The sequence below is a fragment of the Brachyhypopomus gauderio genome, chromosome 2 (genome assembly GCF_052324685.1).
Source record: "Brachyhypopomus gauderio isolate BG-103 chromosome 2, BGAUD_0.2, whole genome shotgun sequence".
NCBI lineage: Eukaryota > Metazoa > Chordata > Actinopteri > Gymnotiformes > Hypopomidae > Brachyhypopomus > Brachyhypopomus gauderio.
In genome coordinates this window covers 6,385,387-6,402,961 of record NC_135212.1, presented here as the reverse complement: position 1 = coordinate 6,402,961, position 17,575 = coordinate 6,385,387, and the positions used below count along the sequence as shown (strand labels likewise).

Here is a 17,575-nt window from a genome sequence, read left to right as displayed (position 1 = left end):
TTTACAGGTCTTCATTTTTACAAACCTTTAGTAATCACATCTTGAGCCATTTAAAGAGGCCACAAGTTGCATATCATGGTTTGCACAACAGTGAAGTCCAATACTGCAGAGAGATGATGAGGAAGAGGATGGTGAGATCAGAGACGATGGGATCAGAGGCACTTTGGTTGACCATGGATTGAGTTTTCTGGAGGCAAAGTATCCCACCTACTCTGTGCTGCTAACCTGTAGCATCATCTGGACATTAAGAAATGTGGAAAGATAAGTCGACCAGTGCTCTATACCATACTGCCCAACACACAGAACTGAACTGTGTACACCACTGTACTACTGTAGTACCATATCAGTAGGTACAGTAACTTAGTTACTTCATGCCACTACTGTAAAATGTTAATATTGTGTTTTTGCAGAACTAGACTACCTTGCTGGAGAAAGGTATCCACCCAGAACAGATACCATCCTCAACATGATTAGAGCAAACAACAGCATACAGCAAAATCAATAGTGACAACTCTGACAGTATGAAACAACCACACAATGAATATGCACCAAGTACGCTCTTCAATACTCTCACTGATACTTTAATCCAGTGTCCTGTGCAACACAATATTGACTACTTTATGCCTATTTCATACATCAAACAATACTCTAATGAACATCACAGGACACCATGCCAATGCCAGAGTCTCTAGGCATGAAATAACCTGCATATTTGTAAATATATATGACACACAGTAGTAGTTTTATATATGACACACAGTAGTAGTGTTATATATGACACACAGTAGTAGTGTTATATATGACACACAGTAGTAGTGTTGTCCATTTGTCACATCAGTGTGTAGTTGTCAGGAAAGGCTGTTGATCTGATATTTGTGTGAAGAGTGTGAAGTGTTTGTTTTTTCCTAAAGTGTGAGATGTTTTGCCTGTTGTCTGTGTGGTTTTGGCTGCTCTGTGTTACGTTTTGAAAAAGGAGACATAGTTTCAGAAATTGGGTCTCAGCAACTGCAAAAAGCTATAACAATATTTGGAATTATACTTGTAAATTTGGTTTATACAAGAGTCTGTATCTACTTACTCTGATGGCTGAACTTACCCCATCAGCTGGATCAAGTTACCCCAAATATGGGGCAAGTTAAGACACAAGACATTTTGGTACCCTGGATTTTGTTATCTATTAGGGACACTGCCAAGGTTTCAATCAATGGCACACATCCTAAGATGGGGTAATTCCTGTCTCATATTCTCCTGAATATGAGGAAACACACAGAACTGCACTTTTAGTAAATGTCAGACAGTATGAATGAGAAATATGTTAGATATGATACATATTGTCATTTATATTTCAGTTGAATTTCAGATGGCATTGTTGAAATCTGGGATGTATGTCTTCAAACTGCATTTTGTCTTCAAATTGGGTTTTGTGTGTTTTCAAACTGGGATCGATGTGTTCAAACTGGGTTTTGTGTCTTAAAACTGGAAAGTTCTTCTTTGTTTCAATTGATTGGGTGTTCCTTTTGAGTGTTTACAATAATCTCATATAAATTGAACAAAACCTTCACTTGACATATGCCTAGTTGTTGGAACTACTCCCTGTATCTTAGCAAAAGCTGATCTAGTTATTAGCTGTGCAATAGTAGCAGAAGGCAGTATGCTGGGCTCTGAGTTTGGAACAACACCTCCCATAACACCTGCATTTTCATCAGATGCATGGGCTCCAGAACAGGGCAAATAGTTGGTTGCTATGGTGATTTGTGAAGCACAAGGTGTGGATGCAGGCTAGGGGTGAGAGAGAGAGAGGCTCTCAGGAAATGAACATGAAATCAGATTAATCTCCCAAACAGGCTGGGGGTCTTCAAAGGGAAACTGAAGCTGGTGAGGAAGTGTGTTGAGATTAGTGTCGCCGCCACCATGGTGAAGAGAACGGCGGTGAGAAGTGCTGGGGGGTGGTGGTTGAGGGTGATCAAAGCCTCTCCCGTCATCTAACGCAGCCAGGCTTGGTCTTCATTGCTTTGCACTTCAAACCCCACGTCTGCGGAGACTACTGCTAGTCATCTGCAGCCTGTGAACATTTCTACGTGAGCATACAGGCACATAGGCCTCACGTGAGATGATCCCCCAGTGCAGCACACTCCACAAGGTTCTGCACGTGAGATGACTCCCAGTGAAGGACATGTCACAAGGGACTTCGCATGAGAAGTGTGTTTTGATCCTGATGCTGTGAGATTGTAGTCATGCCCTTGTTTTACTCATCAGTGCCTCAAATATGGAGATCATCAGCAGGGTTTCATCTGCCACTCTTATACTTGTTTGATTTTGTGATTGTTTCTGTTTCAGGTTTGTATTTGAATGTCATTTTCTGTGCTGCTCTCTCCCCGTTCATCTATCCTCCTCCATCACTTCCTCCTCCTGTGTCTCTCCCTCTTCTTATGTATCCGTCTCACTCTCTCTTCTTATGTATTTGTCTCCCTCCTTGTCCGTATGTCTCTGTCTTTCTCCCATTTCTAATGTTTGATTGCATACCTTGAGTAAAAAAGACTGAGGGGACACATCCTAACCTTTCCGTAGAAAACTACATCTAAGACAAATGTTTAGTCACACAGTGTTGTTGGAGTCACTCTCCAATGTTAGACCACTATCCTTCTTTCTGGCTAAGAAATAAATGACCAGACATTGTTCCACAGCAAAAGTCTGAGGACCAACATATCCCCTTGACTCTTCATTGCTGAATAAATTCACTGGTTCACTGATTTTAAATGATTAATCGTGACAATTTTTTTGTAAAAGATATATTTATATATTTGTGAAAGAAACAGTAAACAAAACAAACAAGAAAGAAAATTTGAAAAATGTGTTTACTTTGAAGTTTTTTTTTTAAATAAAAATCGTCAGATCTTGTCACGAGGTTGTACAAACAGCAGTAAATAATCCCCCGCACTGCACACTGAAATGTAACTTTGATAGCTGTCCCTGTGGCTTACCATGTTATCTAGTCAAAATGCCTTTAGAATAAGAGCTGGGGTACATATGAGGTGTGATTTCTTCTGTCTACATAACATTACAGTAACATTATTCCACATTTCCTGCCCTTCTCAGCTGATATCAGCTCAATCTCTTTCCAACAGAGATCTGGAGGAATTAGGTAGGTTTGGTGTTTCGTTCTAACTAGCCCCAGTTTCAAAGCACATAGAGTAGTCGGCAATCAGAGTTCACATGCACAGGCAGATACTGACAGCTGGAGACGTAGGGGATCAGCAGGACAGGTGTGGCTGGGAAACACAGGACACGAGGTGGTGACGAAGACACTCATGGCAGAAGCTACCCAGGAGGACACACATGTAGGACACCGGAGGAAGAGATGGAAGAAGGAGGAACGCTCTCTGCACCTTCAGAGCTCACACTGGCCCGATGGATCTGATTTACTGTGGAAGATGATCACTCATGCGGAAGGCTCATTACTTTGAGGGCATATTCAGCACTCTGAGACACTGCTGTCGGCTTAATAAACCTCTCAGGGCCTTTTGGCTGCTCTCTCCAACCCCACCCATACTCTCTCTCTCTCTTTCCCTCCCTCTGACTCTCTCCCTTTATGGCCCTCTCTCCCTCTCTCTGTCTTTCTTTCTGCAGGCTGGCTTGCCCGTAATGAAAGGCTTTTTGATGAGCACCTGCGGCAGAGGGAACACAGGTAACAGTGATAATAAACGCCTTCTAAAGTTGGAACATGGGAATAGGGACAGGCCAGACATAAAAGAGACCCCACATCACAATAAGAAGAAGAGATATGGATGCTGGCCCACCCAAGAGGTGTGCATAATAAAAGAAAGAACCGTGTGTGTGTGTGTGTGTGTGTGTGTGTGTGTGTGTGTGGAGTTCACATGTCAATGAATTCTGCAAGTGCAATTTTTGCTCTGGAGTGGAGGGAACACTATGAAAGGTATTGACTAAGAATGCTGGGGAGTGCGTGGACTCTGTGTTCTTTAGGCAGGCAGCTGTGGGGACGCAGGGGTAGAACTTCCTGCGTTTTGTACGGTTTCACGGTGCCACCTGAGACTTGGTACATGGCAACAGAGAAGCCATCTGACAGATCTTTACAAGACACTGCATCAAGCTGAATTTGAGATGTTGTGCAGGGAAGGCAGAAAGATCAAGGGCTTGGAGAAAGCGCAGGCCTGTTATTTGGAGAAATGTGCAACGATGTTCTTCTGAAGAGAAGAGAGCAGTGGTGTGACGTCTTTTCCAGAGGAATTTTGGGTGATATATTTTTAAAATATCAGGCCAGATTATACCTGTGTGAACAGAGAGGAGGAGAACATTAGCATAATTGGAGCACATGTATACACTTTTGTTAACAATTCTATGTATGATGTTTGGCTAAGGCTCAATTTCACCAAGGCCTTGTCTCCATGATATCACACATCCATACTTATGTCCACACTACTGCCAGACAGACTTGGAGTGCCAGACAGCTCTGTCTGTTTGGGTTTATACAGAAACGGGAGGGAAATAATTCTGCAAGAAATAAGAGCTGGTGAAGAGCTGGTGAAGAGCTGGTTTATTACGGGCACATAATGCACACATTTTAGGTCAGATGTGCTGTAGTTGGCTGTCATGGAACAGTCTGGAATTATATTTGAACGGAATTGTTCTTGAATAGAATCATTCATTCACTTTGTAGCAATGGGACCAGTTGCACAACATGACCTAGGTCTCTAAAAACGTTACCGCTCATAAAGAGTATTAAAAGATAATTATAGCTCTGAACACCTCATCATAAAGTTCAAACAAAGAAAATTGGGTTGCTGTCGGATGAATTGCTTTTGTGGTATTCAGAGCCTGGTGGTGTTCACACCTCATGCATATGCAATGAATTGCTTTTGAACGACAGGGGAAATTTGTTTTGCTGCACACTGAAGTAGACGCGTGCAAAATTCATTCACTTTACTTTGATTAGCTGATATTTTAACGTTCAAATCAGCAGATGGAATGATTCGCCGCTAAACTTTTTGTTTTTGTTTAGTGCTCAGAAGAAGACAGGCGAAAGGCATTCGACTGACACACATTTACTGATGTGGTATGTCTGGCTGCTGTTGTGTGGGCTGTGAGTACTGTGGGGCAGGGCTGCAGGATGACACAGCTCTGCTGTTGCAGCACGCACATCTGCGCCCTGACCTCGCGGATCCTTATCCAACGTCACCTCAGCAGAACCACATCAAACATCTTGGTATGAAGTCTGGGTTTATCTCATGTTGGTGAAGACCAACGAAAGTTTCTTGCGAGGGATGCCACAAGACTGCCTTCTAAACAAACGCGCTTATCGCGAATACTTGTACATTGCGCAAATTCTCATTGCACGCGTTTGCGTGTCTCTTCATTCCTGCGCTAACGCCAGCCTGTAACTGTATCTGAAATGACTGTTTATGGGACTGGGCCTGTATAATTGTTAGCGAGAAGCCACCACATCGCAGAGAAGAATTAAAAACAGAAGCCGTAATTGCCGTTTTCAGCAAGGTAATTACGACCATTTTGCAACATGACTGAGTAGCGGCAGGCCTCTGTTCCCCCTGAACGCACAGCTGAGGTAAACAAGTCGCCATGGTGACGAGACATCTCTCGCGCCCGCATGGGTGACGGGAGCGCGCAACGGGGCGTGAATTAGTGCAATTATCACAGTGCGACCCCCAAAATCAAAACCATCACAACGAATAGAACTCGCATTAATATTCGTTCAGGACTGCGAGGTCCGAGCGGAGAACCCTACCCTCTTACGCTCTTACGATTACCGCACAATCACAAGCCCGATTTGCATCATAAAAACGGCACTTTGAAACATGCATAACAGTGATGAGTCATATTGCACATTAACTGAATAACATGTTGCGGCCCTTCGTGTGGTCAGCGGGGGAAGAGGATTGCATTAAGGAACAATGAAACAGCACTTTAAGCGGATTGCCTCGGCCTGTCGCGCATTTGGAGATGAAGCAAACGAGGCAATTACTTTGTGCAAAAGAGCTCAAATGTCTCTTTACCCGGCCCGCCTGAAGAGCAGGGCTTTGTTGCGTCTAAGTCAGGGCGCATTTCGTTTCTTTCTTCAACTCAAGTCAGCTGTGACTAAGAGCAAGAAACTGTGACAGTGTGTATTGTTCACTTTACAGTAGCAGGAAGAGACCATTCTGAAAAGGAAGAATGTTGATGACATTTTATTGAATTTCTGTATTTGGGAAATATATTAAGAAAAAAAATGTATGGATGGAAATTTTACTTGAACATAAATTTAATTTTTTTATGTGAGTATGCATTTTTAACATACAGTGCCTCATAGAGTGTCAGCAGGTCATTTTAAATAAAACTTATAGTATGTAATAAATAAAATCTTTTTTCAATCAATCACAAATGAGGGATTTCATCACACTATGTGTACATATGATTATTGGGCAACATCATAGCTTATCAAATAGGCTACACAATGTGGAAATGCAGCGTCAGTTTAAAGCATGTCTGACAAATCAGTAAATCAGTTCTATAAATGTCCTGTTGTCTGTTTTAACATAAAACAATTATACTTTCACTTGTCAAGCATGTGGTGTACAATGGTAGTGGAGAGGAAAAATGACTCCTAACGAAGAGATCCCAACGAAGAGATCCTAACAATGACATCCTAATGAAGAGATCCCAACGAAGAGATCCCAACAATGAGATCCCAACAAAGACATCATCACAAAGAGATCCCAATGACGAGATCCCAACAAAGAGATCCTAAGAAAGACATCCTAACAAAGAGATCCGACCAGAGATATCCTAACGAAGACATCCTAACAATTACATCCTAATGAAGAGATCCTAACAAAGACATCCTAACGAAGAGATCCCAACAATGAGATCCCAACAAAGAGACTGCTCTGCTGAGTAGATGTATATGGGAACAAAAGAGAGAACACTGCTACCTTAAAACAATAAGTAGCTCCACGTTTAAAATTATGAACATGCTGGAGAGATTTTTATTGCATTCTGACCAGTTCTCGTCAAATGGAGTCTAATTTCTGGGAGTGATAAGTGGGAGTGATAGTGACCTGCAGTAACATTTTTACAGCATTAGTAGTGAATTGAGCAAAGTTCCAGGGGACGCTTGAATTCTTGATCCTGTTAACAGATTTGTAGGTGTGAATGTGTGGTAGAAAAACAGGAAGTAATGCTAATATTTCCATTAATGTTTCACATTTCGCAGTGTCACAGTCCTCCACTATCTTAGCAGAGAAGTCAGAGTAGTGCTTTTAAAATGTGAATTTCATCTTAGCTGATAGCTTAAAGTCCAGGGCATGGCACTTCAGATGAATAAGAGTTCAATTCACTAAGCACTTCATCAAGCTGCCTAAAACAGGAGTTACATGTCTAGTTATTTAAAGTCGAGCTTAGACGTCAGTGTCCAGGGGGAGTGGTCTGTCCACACACGGGGACAGTGAATCCTGACTGTGTGTGGAGCTAATGCCAGTGTCTGAGTCTGTGTCTGTGACATCGGAAGGGGACAGGTTCTGTCTAATCTTCCCTGCTACCAGCTGGGACACACCCACCCTCCCCAAGCCCTTCAGGGACTGGGGTGCAGGGCTGGCTGGCTCAGAGCAGTCCTCGAGTTGGAGAGAGCTCAGCTGAGCCATGAGGTACTGGTACTCCTGGTTCCTGGACTGCAGCAACGTGTTGTTCCACTGTAGCTCTTTCTCCATGTTCTGGCTTTGGGCATGGAGTGATAGTCCTGTTCTCATGCTGAGATCCAGTTCTTTACGCAAGCCATCCAGCTCCAAAGCCTCGGCAGAAGACATGGATTCCTGATCCAATACAGGACCTGCTGAAGTTGCACCCTCCAGCTCCCCAGAGTCCAAGGTCCAAGAGCTTCTTCTGAGCTCCAAGTCAATGTCTCTGGACAGCTCATCGATGAGGTCTTGATGCCTGCGCACCTGCAGCTCCAGCTGTGTGATGTCATTGCTGGCGTACAGATACTCCTGCAGCTGTTGCTCAGCTGGGGGCGGGGACCCGGAGACCAGCAGACCGCTGGTGCTCTCAGCCACACCAGAGTCAGTCATGGGACTCCTCCTGAAATGGTGCTCCACATGCTCAATCTCCAGATCCAGCTCCCTCATGTGTTGGATCTGCTGCTGGATGGTGTGGTCCTGTGAGATGATGAGCTGCACCATTTTGTCAACCTCCTCCAAGCCCTCACACGTTTCTCCCTTCTGCATTTTCTCCAGTTTGCGGAAGGCCTTCTTCACCATCTTCTTCTGACGCTCTACAGCAAGGCTCTTGGTGTACTGCGCAGGGCCCTGCTCCCATTTCTTCGACTTCACCACCCGGGACCTTAGTGCTCTCCTTGCCCCCGTGGAGGAGGGCACAAACTCACTGGCCCTCACCAAGACGAACTGAATAAAGGGTCTCTCATCACCCCAGGCATTCCATAGTCGGAGGATGCGGGTGAGAGGGGGCAGGGCCCTCTCAAAACCCTTCCAGCGTTCCAGGAGACAGAACTCTTTAGGCTCTCCACATAGGAGCCTCTTACTTTCTGGTGTGTTCTTGTGGTCGTCCAGTAAAGCCTGAACCACATCAGCACAGGTGGTGTGCTTGGTGACACCGCAGACGACCTTCTCCTCCTGACACACACGCACCTGGATTTCTTTCCCAGGGGTCTCCTCTGTGTCCTTTGACCTGGAACAGGAAGCCAGAGATCAGGTCATGAATATGTGTTTCTGTATAACTGTATACACTCGTGACTAATGACATTGCCCCATGACAAACAAACAAATGAAATGAATGAATGAATAAAGAAATAAACACAAATTTATACTGTGAAAATCTATCTATAGTTTGCACTGTACAAAACATTATTTATCACAAACTCAACTTCCATTTAGTAGTGGAAAGGTATTTCAGTTATTGTATATAGTTGATCCAAGGTTTGTAATGAATATTATATGTAGACTTTCTCCAACACTACAGCATGAGCAGCTAAGCCATCTAGGACCATACACATTACTTCCAGTGGAGCAAGAAATCTCAAAATTGACCTTTCATATTGAAACCTCTCTCCTTTTATTATCTTCATACTGAAACCTCTCTCCTTTTATTTGTCTTCATACTGAAACCCCTCTGCTATGCAATTGCTTGTTGACTTGCTGAGATTTACAGTCCAGCAAAACAGAATCTTTGCTACCACAGGGCACAGAAAACACACAAGAAGTGTATTGTGTAAGCCTTTGATAAGTGACCCCACTGGAATGCAATAAGTATGCAGGGCTGAAAGTGCTCAGTTAATGGTTAGAAGATCCTTAGATTTCACCTGCGTCAAGTAAATGCCTGATCTATTTGCAAACAACTTGACTTATCACCTGTACACAAAGACGTTGCCCATGGTAACTAAGACAAATGCTGGTGCTGAGAGCTGGTCTGATGTGAAATGTAGTGGGCAACAAAGGCATGTAGGAATAACTGTGTTAAGGATCTCCTTAAAGTATTTAATCCATCAACACAGCACTCTTGACATCACCCTGACATCGTGCTCATACAAATGTCCAGTATTAAGCTTTTAAACAGAAATCACTTCAGTTAAACCATTAAAACTGATCTGATGTGTTGTTGTTGCAAAATGCTGTTTAGCTTTTTGAATCCCTGATCCTGTACAGGAAATGAACGCAGGGGGATGGAAGCACCTGTGTTTGCCTTGTGGGAAAATCAGTGCATGCCAGAAGCAGCTTCCTTTACACACTTCCTGCCTCTGAGTATCATGAGGCCATGGAAAAAACCTGAATTCCATTGCCATTGTAGTATCAAAACAAACAGACACGTATAGCAATGATGCTATGTGGAAAACCGCTCTGTGGACATTTACACGGAAAACTGGCCTGGGGTTTGGGCTGATTTTTAAACGTTTTGCCTTTCAGGTCATAGTACCAGATCAACTGGTGAGATGGTGGAGATGGTGAGGAGAACTGCTCCACCTCAGAGCCACTCCACCCAGTACAGGGTCGGTGTTAATCTGAGTGAAAGTGAAATGAGTAGATCAGTGTCCTCCTGTCTTCTATTCTGACTCAACAGGCAGGTGAGTGACCATTAGAGCAGACACTACGGAGAACAAACGCACACGTACGCCCTCCTCCAGAGCAACGCTGAGCTCACCAAGACCTTTCCTACAGTAATGAGGGTTTTATTTGAACTCGAACTAAAGGAGCTATACCTTCAAACCCAGGAGGGTTATGTCCAAATCGTCTTTATTATAACACTTATTAAAACACTCTGGCATGACAGCAACACCCTAGATATTCCTGCGGGCTTGGCATAGTTACTGAATTCACGCACTATGAATCCAGAGTGAATTCAGACTGAAGCAATACTTTGGAATAGTGTAGAAGAACGACTCATTCTGGAATTTCAAGAATAGTGATGAACAGTGTGAAATATTTTGGAAAAGTGCAGAATTTTCACTCTTGCAATATTTGCAAATAATTCATGTCACAAGAAAAGGCAATATTCCCTAAAAAGTTATCCCACTTTAATATAATGTTTCTCTAATGTACATTAAACATGAATATGTGAGGTTTACTTTGGTTGATAAGATATAACCTCAATGACAGGGCACTCTGACTATAGTGATATCAACACAAAACAATTTTCCCAAGTTTCCTGTCTCTTATCTGCAGAGGATGAGTGATTTGGAGGAATAAACATCGTGGCTTGTTGATGGCTACCGAGACTTCTCTGCCAGACTGGCACCCTTGGGAAGACAAAACAGTCCTCTCCTTCCTCTGACGGGAGAAGTTCTTTTCAACAAGAAATAAGATACCACTAGATCACGCAGTGGTGATCATCACGACCAGCAGATCCATCAGTGCTTTGGTCATGGGTAATTTTTAATTGACTAATAAAACAAAGTAATTTAACTGTCATACACTATGCATCAAGTAATTGTTATGACGGAGTGTCGTAACAGCGTGAGACACGTTGTTTGTAAAATGACCACTGATGCACGCTGGCACACATGACTAACACCCTAATGGCAGAAGGAGCTGTGTAATACAGAAGAAGACAAAATAAGAGCGTATTCCTGCAGGTCTATGGAACAGAAGCAGTAGCACAACATGTACAGTGGTGAGCCGAACGCCCCGCCAAGCAGGAAACAAGCTTCATGAAGCCCACGAGATGGCAGATGAGACAGGAGCCTAAGTTTCCTGTGATCTCCTTCCCATCTGAACAATCCAAATAATGACAGTGCTGGAGGCATTAGAGACAGTCATACTGTGACATGAAAGAAAAGCCAAACACCTACAGGCTGTCTGTGTGGCCTGCTTCAGCACACCTAGTCACGAGGTTAGTTTAAAACACAAATTCTCTTTCAGATGAAAGGATGCAGTGCATTTGCATATCATGCCTTTTCATATAACAGTTTAAATCAGTCAGGAGTAGATATGTGAACTCTCATGTATACATAATGTGACTTTCTCCCAATAAACAAAGATATTTTCTCCTGAAAGTATTGCAAACAACTTTGCCTGATGATCTTCAGCTGTGGTGGCACAGCACAAACGTGGCGCTCAGGGCGAGCTTTTATTTTGCTACTGTTACAACCCAGTGTGATTCGTCAAAGCAACAGTTCCACCTGTAGCCACTTGCACATCAAAGTTCCACTTAAGAAAATTGCAAAGGCAATTATATAAGATCCCCCAGCACAAAGATTCAGAATATTAGTGATTTGTTTTTCTTTTTTCAAGATATAAAAATATCATCATATGCCTCAAAAGTAGTAGCCTATAGCCTAATTGACAGAATATTAAGACATTCTCTGTTCTCTAAGCGGGATATTTGCTTTTTATTACATTTTTAAAATTCATTTTGGTAGTCAAAACATTTCTCTGTGTCTCTCTCTCGCACACACACACACACACACACACACTCACACACCGGGCACTAGCTTCCCTGTTAGTTGAACAGCACCTTGGTAACTGGACTCCGGGCGACCATAAAACTCGAACACAGTACTGTATAGAGGTGATCTAATTACAAGAGCTAAGGAATTTCTTTTGTGTGTGTGTGTGTTCCGAACACGAACCAGCGGTTATGACATAGTTTCAAATTAGTTAGAAATTAAGTAACATTAAGAAGAAACCTTTCACATTCGACTTTGATTACATGTTACTTTTTCCTTTTTATAAAGGTTGTAAAAACGACGAAAGTAAGAACAGTGGGAAAACTGGGCTACCTGTTTTTCAATCGCGCCTTCAGAAAGTTTCGTCCGAATGGGGCCATCGTAAGTCTCAAAACGTCAATGTGACAGTTATCAGTTCTGATCCATTTTCAAGGACAAGCAAACAGGCGCGCCTGAATATATCTCCCTTTAGAAAAAGTCGCGGTGTGTTACAAGCGGTGCTTGCAGTATGAAAAGTTCAACTTTTTTCATTACCCAGAGCTGTAAGGTACTTTGTACAGGCCCGTCCCACGGACAGAGGGAGGTGACATCACTGCAGCCTGTAAGAGGAGCTGCGCGCGATGCTGACTGAGGCTTAACGGGATTACGCATTTGTAATTAAGAGTTTTGCTAAGAGCACTAGACAACTAAATGATGCAAAGAATAAACATGATTTTACGATCTGATATTTACCCCAGATAAATGCAAGGGTAAAATTAATACGTTTCTAATATTTCCAGCCACCAGTCACACTCCCCCCCCCCCCCCCCCCCCCCCCCCCCCCCATCTCAAGAGACACTGAGAGGCAGTGAAATCGTATGTGCCTGCAGTAATGAGAGTTCGCGACATCGACGTCCGGTGGGAACCGGCTGAGCTCGAGAGAACACGCGCCACGCTGTGGTTCGACTGCACGTGTACGACGGTGTTACACTGTTGTCGCTTTCACGCGATGTAGCTCACGCTTTCAAAGAAGGAAAGTAATTAAGAAAGACCCAGATAACGAAAGGCACTGCATGATCAGATTTAACTTTACAAAAAATAAACAGATCGAAATACGACATAATAAACTTTTTTTATTCCTATCTATTGTTAAATAAATAAATCCAGTCTATTTCTGTTTCACGTCTTATATTTCGTTAACTATTTGACAGATTAAACAAAACAATTAAAGCTAATGGCTCATCCTAGAATATCCTAGAGAGAATATCATTTTGTCATTGTACTTTTAAGGGACAATATAGGCTACTCGAGATTACGTATACTCCATAACTCGAGTATGTCCAAGAAAAGCGTTTAGTGTGCAGGTACCGACACTCTGACGTCAGACGCTTAAGTGGCCGACTAACATCTCTCTGGTGTCATCTGCTAACGTCATGACACCAGGTGAGGGGGGGGGGGTGCAAATGGAGAGGGATGGAGTGATGTGTGGAGGGGGAGGGGGAGGGGGGAGGGGGAGGAGGAGGGGGAGGGGAGGGAGCATCTGCTGTGACATCACTCCAGCTCTTATATACTGCTAGAATGGAGCCCACTGTTGTGTGGGTTCCAGATTAAAGCGGCGAGGACCTGCAGCTGGAAAAGGGTCCAGAAGAACAGAGCCTGCTGGACAATTCTACCGTGACTCATCCCCAATTTCACCGTCTCTTCCTCTCACCTGTTTGGTTTCACCATCCTCATTCTCCCCTCCTCTCTCTCTCTCTCTCTCTCTCTCTCTCTTGTCTTGACCTTTAACCTTATGGACTCGAGTCTGGCCTAAAGGTGCAACACAACGTCTGGGGGATTGTCAGCAAGATGCAGGTTCAGATGACATCCGTGGTGATCCTGTTTTTGATTTGTAATGGACGATGCTCAGGTAAGTGTGTGAATTTTTGTCCAGGCAATCCCGTGCGCCCCAGAGGCTGGGTGGGTTTTGTGCTTACAGACTCACAGACTTTATTAGCCCTCCTGTAACAGACTGAAGTCATGCAGTATGAAATGAAGTCAGAAGAGGAATACTAAAAAATATGGAGTGTGTGAAGTTTGAGAGGGTGGGTTTGTGTCAGAGGTATGGCTTTATTGAGAAAGGTACTGTGAACTAAATCTGGGTAATTCATTACTAAATTCAGTCACAAAATGCAAGTTATTATTAATTTAAACTATTTAATGCTAGTAATGTCAGATCAGTATGCATATAGATGGATCTTTTATTATGTTTTTTTTCTTTATACATTTTCTCAGTCATCAGTCATCGCTTAGGTTCATAATAATGAATATTCATGTGCAGACTTATGTGCTCACTTGCATCAACACAGAGAGATTGAGAGAATGAAAAAGTGGCAGAGAAGGAAAGAGGGAGAGAGAGAGAAGGAGAGGCTGAAGGAAGGGGAAGGAGAGAGAGAGAGAGAGAGATATGACCCACAGTGACAGTTATGCTATTGATTTGTGTCCTGATTAAATATATTCATCAGTGTCATTATTGTTTTCCAGGCCTGCAAAACATTGCACTCGCCTAAAAAAGATGCGATAAATGAAAGAAATGAATGAAAGGAAGAAAGAATGAATAAAGACCTGTGTTAAATGGGGTCGTTAAGCTTACATCAGATGCAATATTATATCATTTGAATTATGCACTTCTAAGTCCCTCCTGCTGCAAACCGGACCGTCTCATGGATATGAAATCAGTCCATTCCTTTATTCATCAGATGCTCCTGTATCCTCTCATCTGCCCTGGAGGACCTGTGTGTATGTAATGTGTTGTGTGAAAAAACGTGAAAAAAAAGAAATGAAATTAAAGGAAATCTAGGTGTTTTAGACCAAAACAAAAAACAGGAGGACAGGATCGGGGACAGGAGGGGAGGACAGGACAGGGGGACAGGACAGGAGTTAGTCTGATTTGCACTGCCGTGACTGAAGACCTTTATAGCAGGTAGTATGGATCTGAGCTGTAGTTATTTCCAAGGTGAATATTCTCCGAAGACCTGTGTGGGTCTTCATCATAAATGAAACTCACATATGTTGTCCAGTTTTGAGCGTCGCTCATGTGCTGTGATCTGCATGTGACCTGAAGCTCTTCTTTCTCCTCAGATGCTGATCAGGGGACAGAGTTGCTAGACGAGGAGGCGCTGGGTGGATTCCTTGCTTCTGAGGTACCACACCGGCCTTCTGTTTGCTGCCAACATCTGAACATGACACGACAGGCTAGCACATTTAGAACTACGGAGATGTTGTCATTCCAACATGCACAGAGGTGTCAGCAGTGGAGGTTTGAGGCCATGTCTCCTGTCAATGTGCGAGCGAGATGGTGTCAGCAGGAGGGCTGTGAACCATTGATTTGTCTTTTGACAGAATGACATATCAACTCAACTTCTCATAAACCTCCAGGATTTCTATCAACTCATGGTTTGTTATTGCTTCAATGTTTAAGTTGATGCTATAGTATGTCAAATACTTGACAATGACAAATACACTGACAAATACATTTATAGACAAATGACAGATCCAATAATAGACAAATGACAAATACATTTGTAGACAAAAGATAGATACATTTATAGAGAAGTAATGGAATATCTCTACATTTGTCTGGCACAAGGAATAAACTGAAACTTGCTGAACTGGCATAAGATATTTGTACAGAATAGTTATACATTAAGTACTGTAGCATAATTTGTTCACTTTTAAATTAAAATACCGTTGGAGCATTTTGCTAAGGGTTACTAAATAATACATAAGCAATAGTAGGTGTCAGGCTACCAGACTCGATACCTGAGTGAATGCCTTTATGAGCTCATGGAAACGTGTCTCCTGTTCTCTGTCGCAAGTTTCCTCCAAGGCACTCAGCATCACTAAACAAGATGTCTATCCCCCACCCCAGGATTAGATGAGGTTCCCCGGATTAGATGATGTTAAGCTGATTGTGTGAATAGCAAAAAATCACTCAAGCCATAAAATTGTGCAGGGAAAATGTGTTTAATCTAGTACAACTGAAATTTACCAAATCGACCATTATTCAAATTATAAGCAATTACATGACCCAGGAAAACAACAGTGGTGCTGCTTTAATATGTAGAAAAAAGTTTGATGTTGCATTATGATATGGTATATGAAAGGTGTATCTGTCTGTGTGTAGGTAAAGCAGAGCAGACACAGTGCCCCCTTGTGGCAGCTGCCTTTGCTGAACATGTGCAGGATGTTGGGCAGTGCCATTGAGCCTTGGCAGGAGCACTGGAGCAGTGAGGAGACCCAGGCAGCCTTTGGCCACAGGCTAACCCCAGCACAGGAGCAGCTGTATGACCTCCAGACTCTCTGTAGGATACTTCGTCCCAGACAGGTAAGGGAAGAGACAGAGAATAAAGATGGTGACTGAGGGAGGGGAAGGGAGAAGGAGGTAAATTCAGGTACTTCTGCTGTGGTTGAACGCTAACACACACACACACACACACACACACACACACACACGCACACACGCACACACATACGCATGCACGCATACACACGCACTCATACACACAGACACACGCACGCATGCGCACACGCACACACACACACACACGCACACACACACACACACACACACACACACACACACACACACACACACACACACACACACACACACACACACACACACACACACACACTTTGCTGTGAGTACACCATTCTCAAGCACTCTCCTGAGCTGTTCAGTGCTGATGAACCCTTGCCTGACTGCATCAGCTGTGTTACACCTTTACACACCTGTTCATGACCTGTTCACTCCCAATGCTCAGCGAGACTGCACCTGTACCTTCAGCGTGTGTATCTTTCAGCTTCGCTATGGTGAAGAATACCTCCAAGTGGATGAAGACAGCGAAAGTCCACTGAAAAGAAAATCTCCATATATTCTAAAGAGGCAACTTCACAGCAACAAAGTCAGAAGACCATACATTCTAAAACGAAGTTCCTTTTACTGATCTGCACATCTCCCAAAATAAAAGACACTGTATTTTGTGAATATGTGCCGATTTAGTCAGTAGACCCATCTTTTTTTTAAATTCTGGTTTGATTTAGTTGTAATTCCAGTGATGTGTCCTCTGATCCTCTGTTTTGCTAAGGGACAGGCCATGTAAATAAAATAAGCAAGAAAATCTGTATGTATCTTTAAAAGATTATTATATTTGCTCAATGTATATTATTTTTCTTCTGATGCAATTAAACATATTTCAACAACAAGGAAGGCACCTCATTTTTTAAATAAGTTAGATTAACCCTTTGGATATGAACTGAAATCTTATTAATCAACTGAAATCTTACTTGCCTCACTTGTACATATGCAGGTGTAACTGGTTATGCATATAATACAGTTAAAAAGATTAAGTGGGAAGGCATTAAGAAGATTGTTGTTTCACAGCCCAAACAGAAGTATGAAGGGAACATGAGTTAAGGAACATGAGGCATGAAGATTCAGACTCCTCACCTGAACCCCCACCTCTGACCCCTCACCTCTGACCCTTCACCTCTGATCCACTGCCTCTGACCCCTCACCTCTGACTCCTCACCTCTGACCCCTTGTCTCTGACTCCTCGCCTCTGACCCCATTATCACTGCTGGACACTTTACTCCAACATAGCAAACCACCCTTGAGGAACTTTACGTAGATGTTTGCAATGTGAAGATTTAGGA

At 43.0% G+C, this 17,575-nt stretch overlaps 2 protein-coding genes across 2 annotated transcripts; one reads left to right on the top strand and one right to left on the bottom strand.

Moving 5' to 3' along the window:
- Positions 1 to 6,204: 6,204 nt before the first annotated feature.
- Positions 6,205 to 12,470, bottom strand: rassf9 (Ras association domain family member 9). Its single transcript, XM_076984638.1, has 2 exons — positions 12,233 to 12,470; positions 6,205 to 8,688 (listed from the first exon to the last, which is right to left on the bottom strand). The coding sequence occupies exons 1-2, from the start codon at positions 12,277 to 12,279 to the stop codon at positions 7,407 to 7,409; spliced, it is 1,329 nt and encodes a 442-aa protein (XP_076840753.1). The 5' UTR covers positions 12,280 to 12,470; the 3' UTR covers positions 6,205 to 7,406.
- A 1,016-nt stretch (positions 12,471 to 13,486) lies between these two features.
- Positions 13,487 to 17,123, top strand: nts (neurotensin). The gene is made up of 4 exons (XM_076984626.1): positions 13,487 to 13,787; positions 14,999 to 15,060; positions 16,044 to 16,244; positions 16,723 to 17,123. The coding sequence occupies exons 1-4, from the start codon at positions 13,727 to 13,729 to the stop codon at positions 16,864 to 16,866; spliced, it is 468 nt and encodes a 155-aa protein (XP_076840741.1). The 5' UTR covers positions 13,487 to 13,726; the 3' UTR covers positions 16,867 to 17,123.
- Positions 17,124 to 17,575: the final 452 nt, after the last annotated feature.

Bases quoted from the DNA above. Each gene is read 5' to 3' on its own strand.
- rassf9 (XM_076984638.1), bottom strand. From the start codon at position 12,279: ATGGCCCCATTCGGACGAAACTTTCTGAAGGCGCGATTGAAAAACAG. The intron at 8,689-12,232 runs GTAGCCCAGTTT...TTCCTGTTCCAG, and splicing joins AAGGCGCGATTGAAAAACAG to GTCAAAGGACACAGAGGAGA.
- nts (XM_076984626.1), top strand. From the start codon at position 13,727: ATGCAGGTTCAGATGACATCCGTGGTGATCCTGTTTTTGATTTGTAAT. The intron at 15,061-16,043 runs GTACCACACCGG...GTCTGTGTGTAG, and splicing joins GTGGATTCCTTGCTTCTGAG to GTAAAGCAGAGCAGACACAG. The intron at 16,245-16,722 runs GTAAGGGAAGAG...TGTATCTTTCAG, and splicing joins GGATACTTCGTCCCAGACAG to CTTCGCTATGGTGAAGAATA.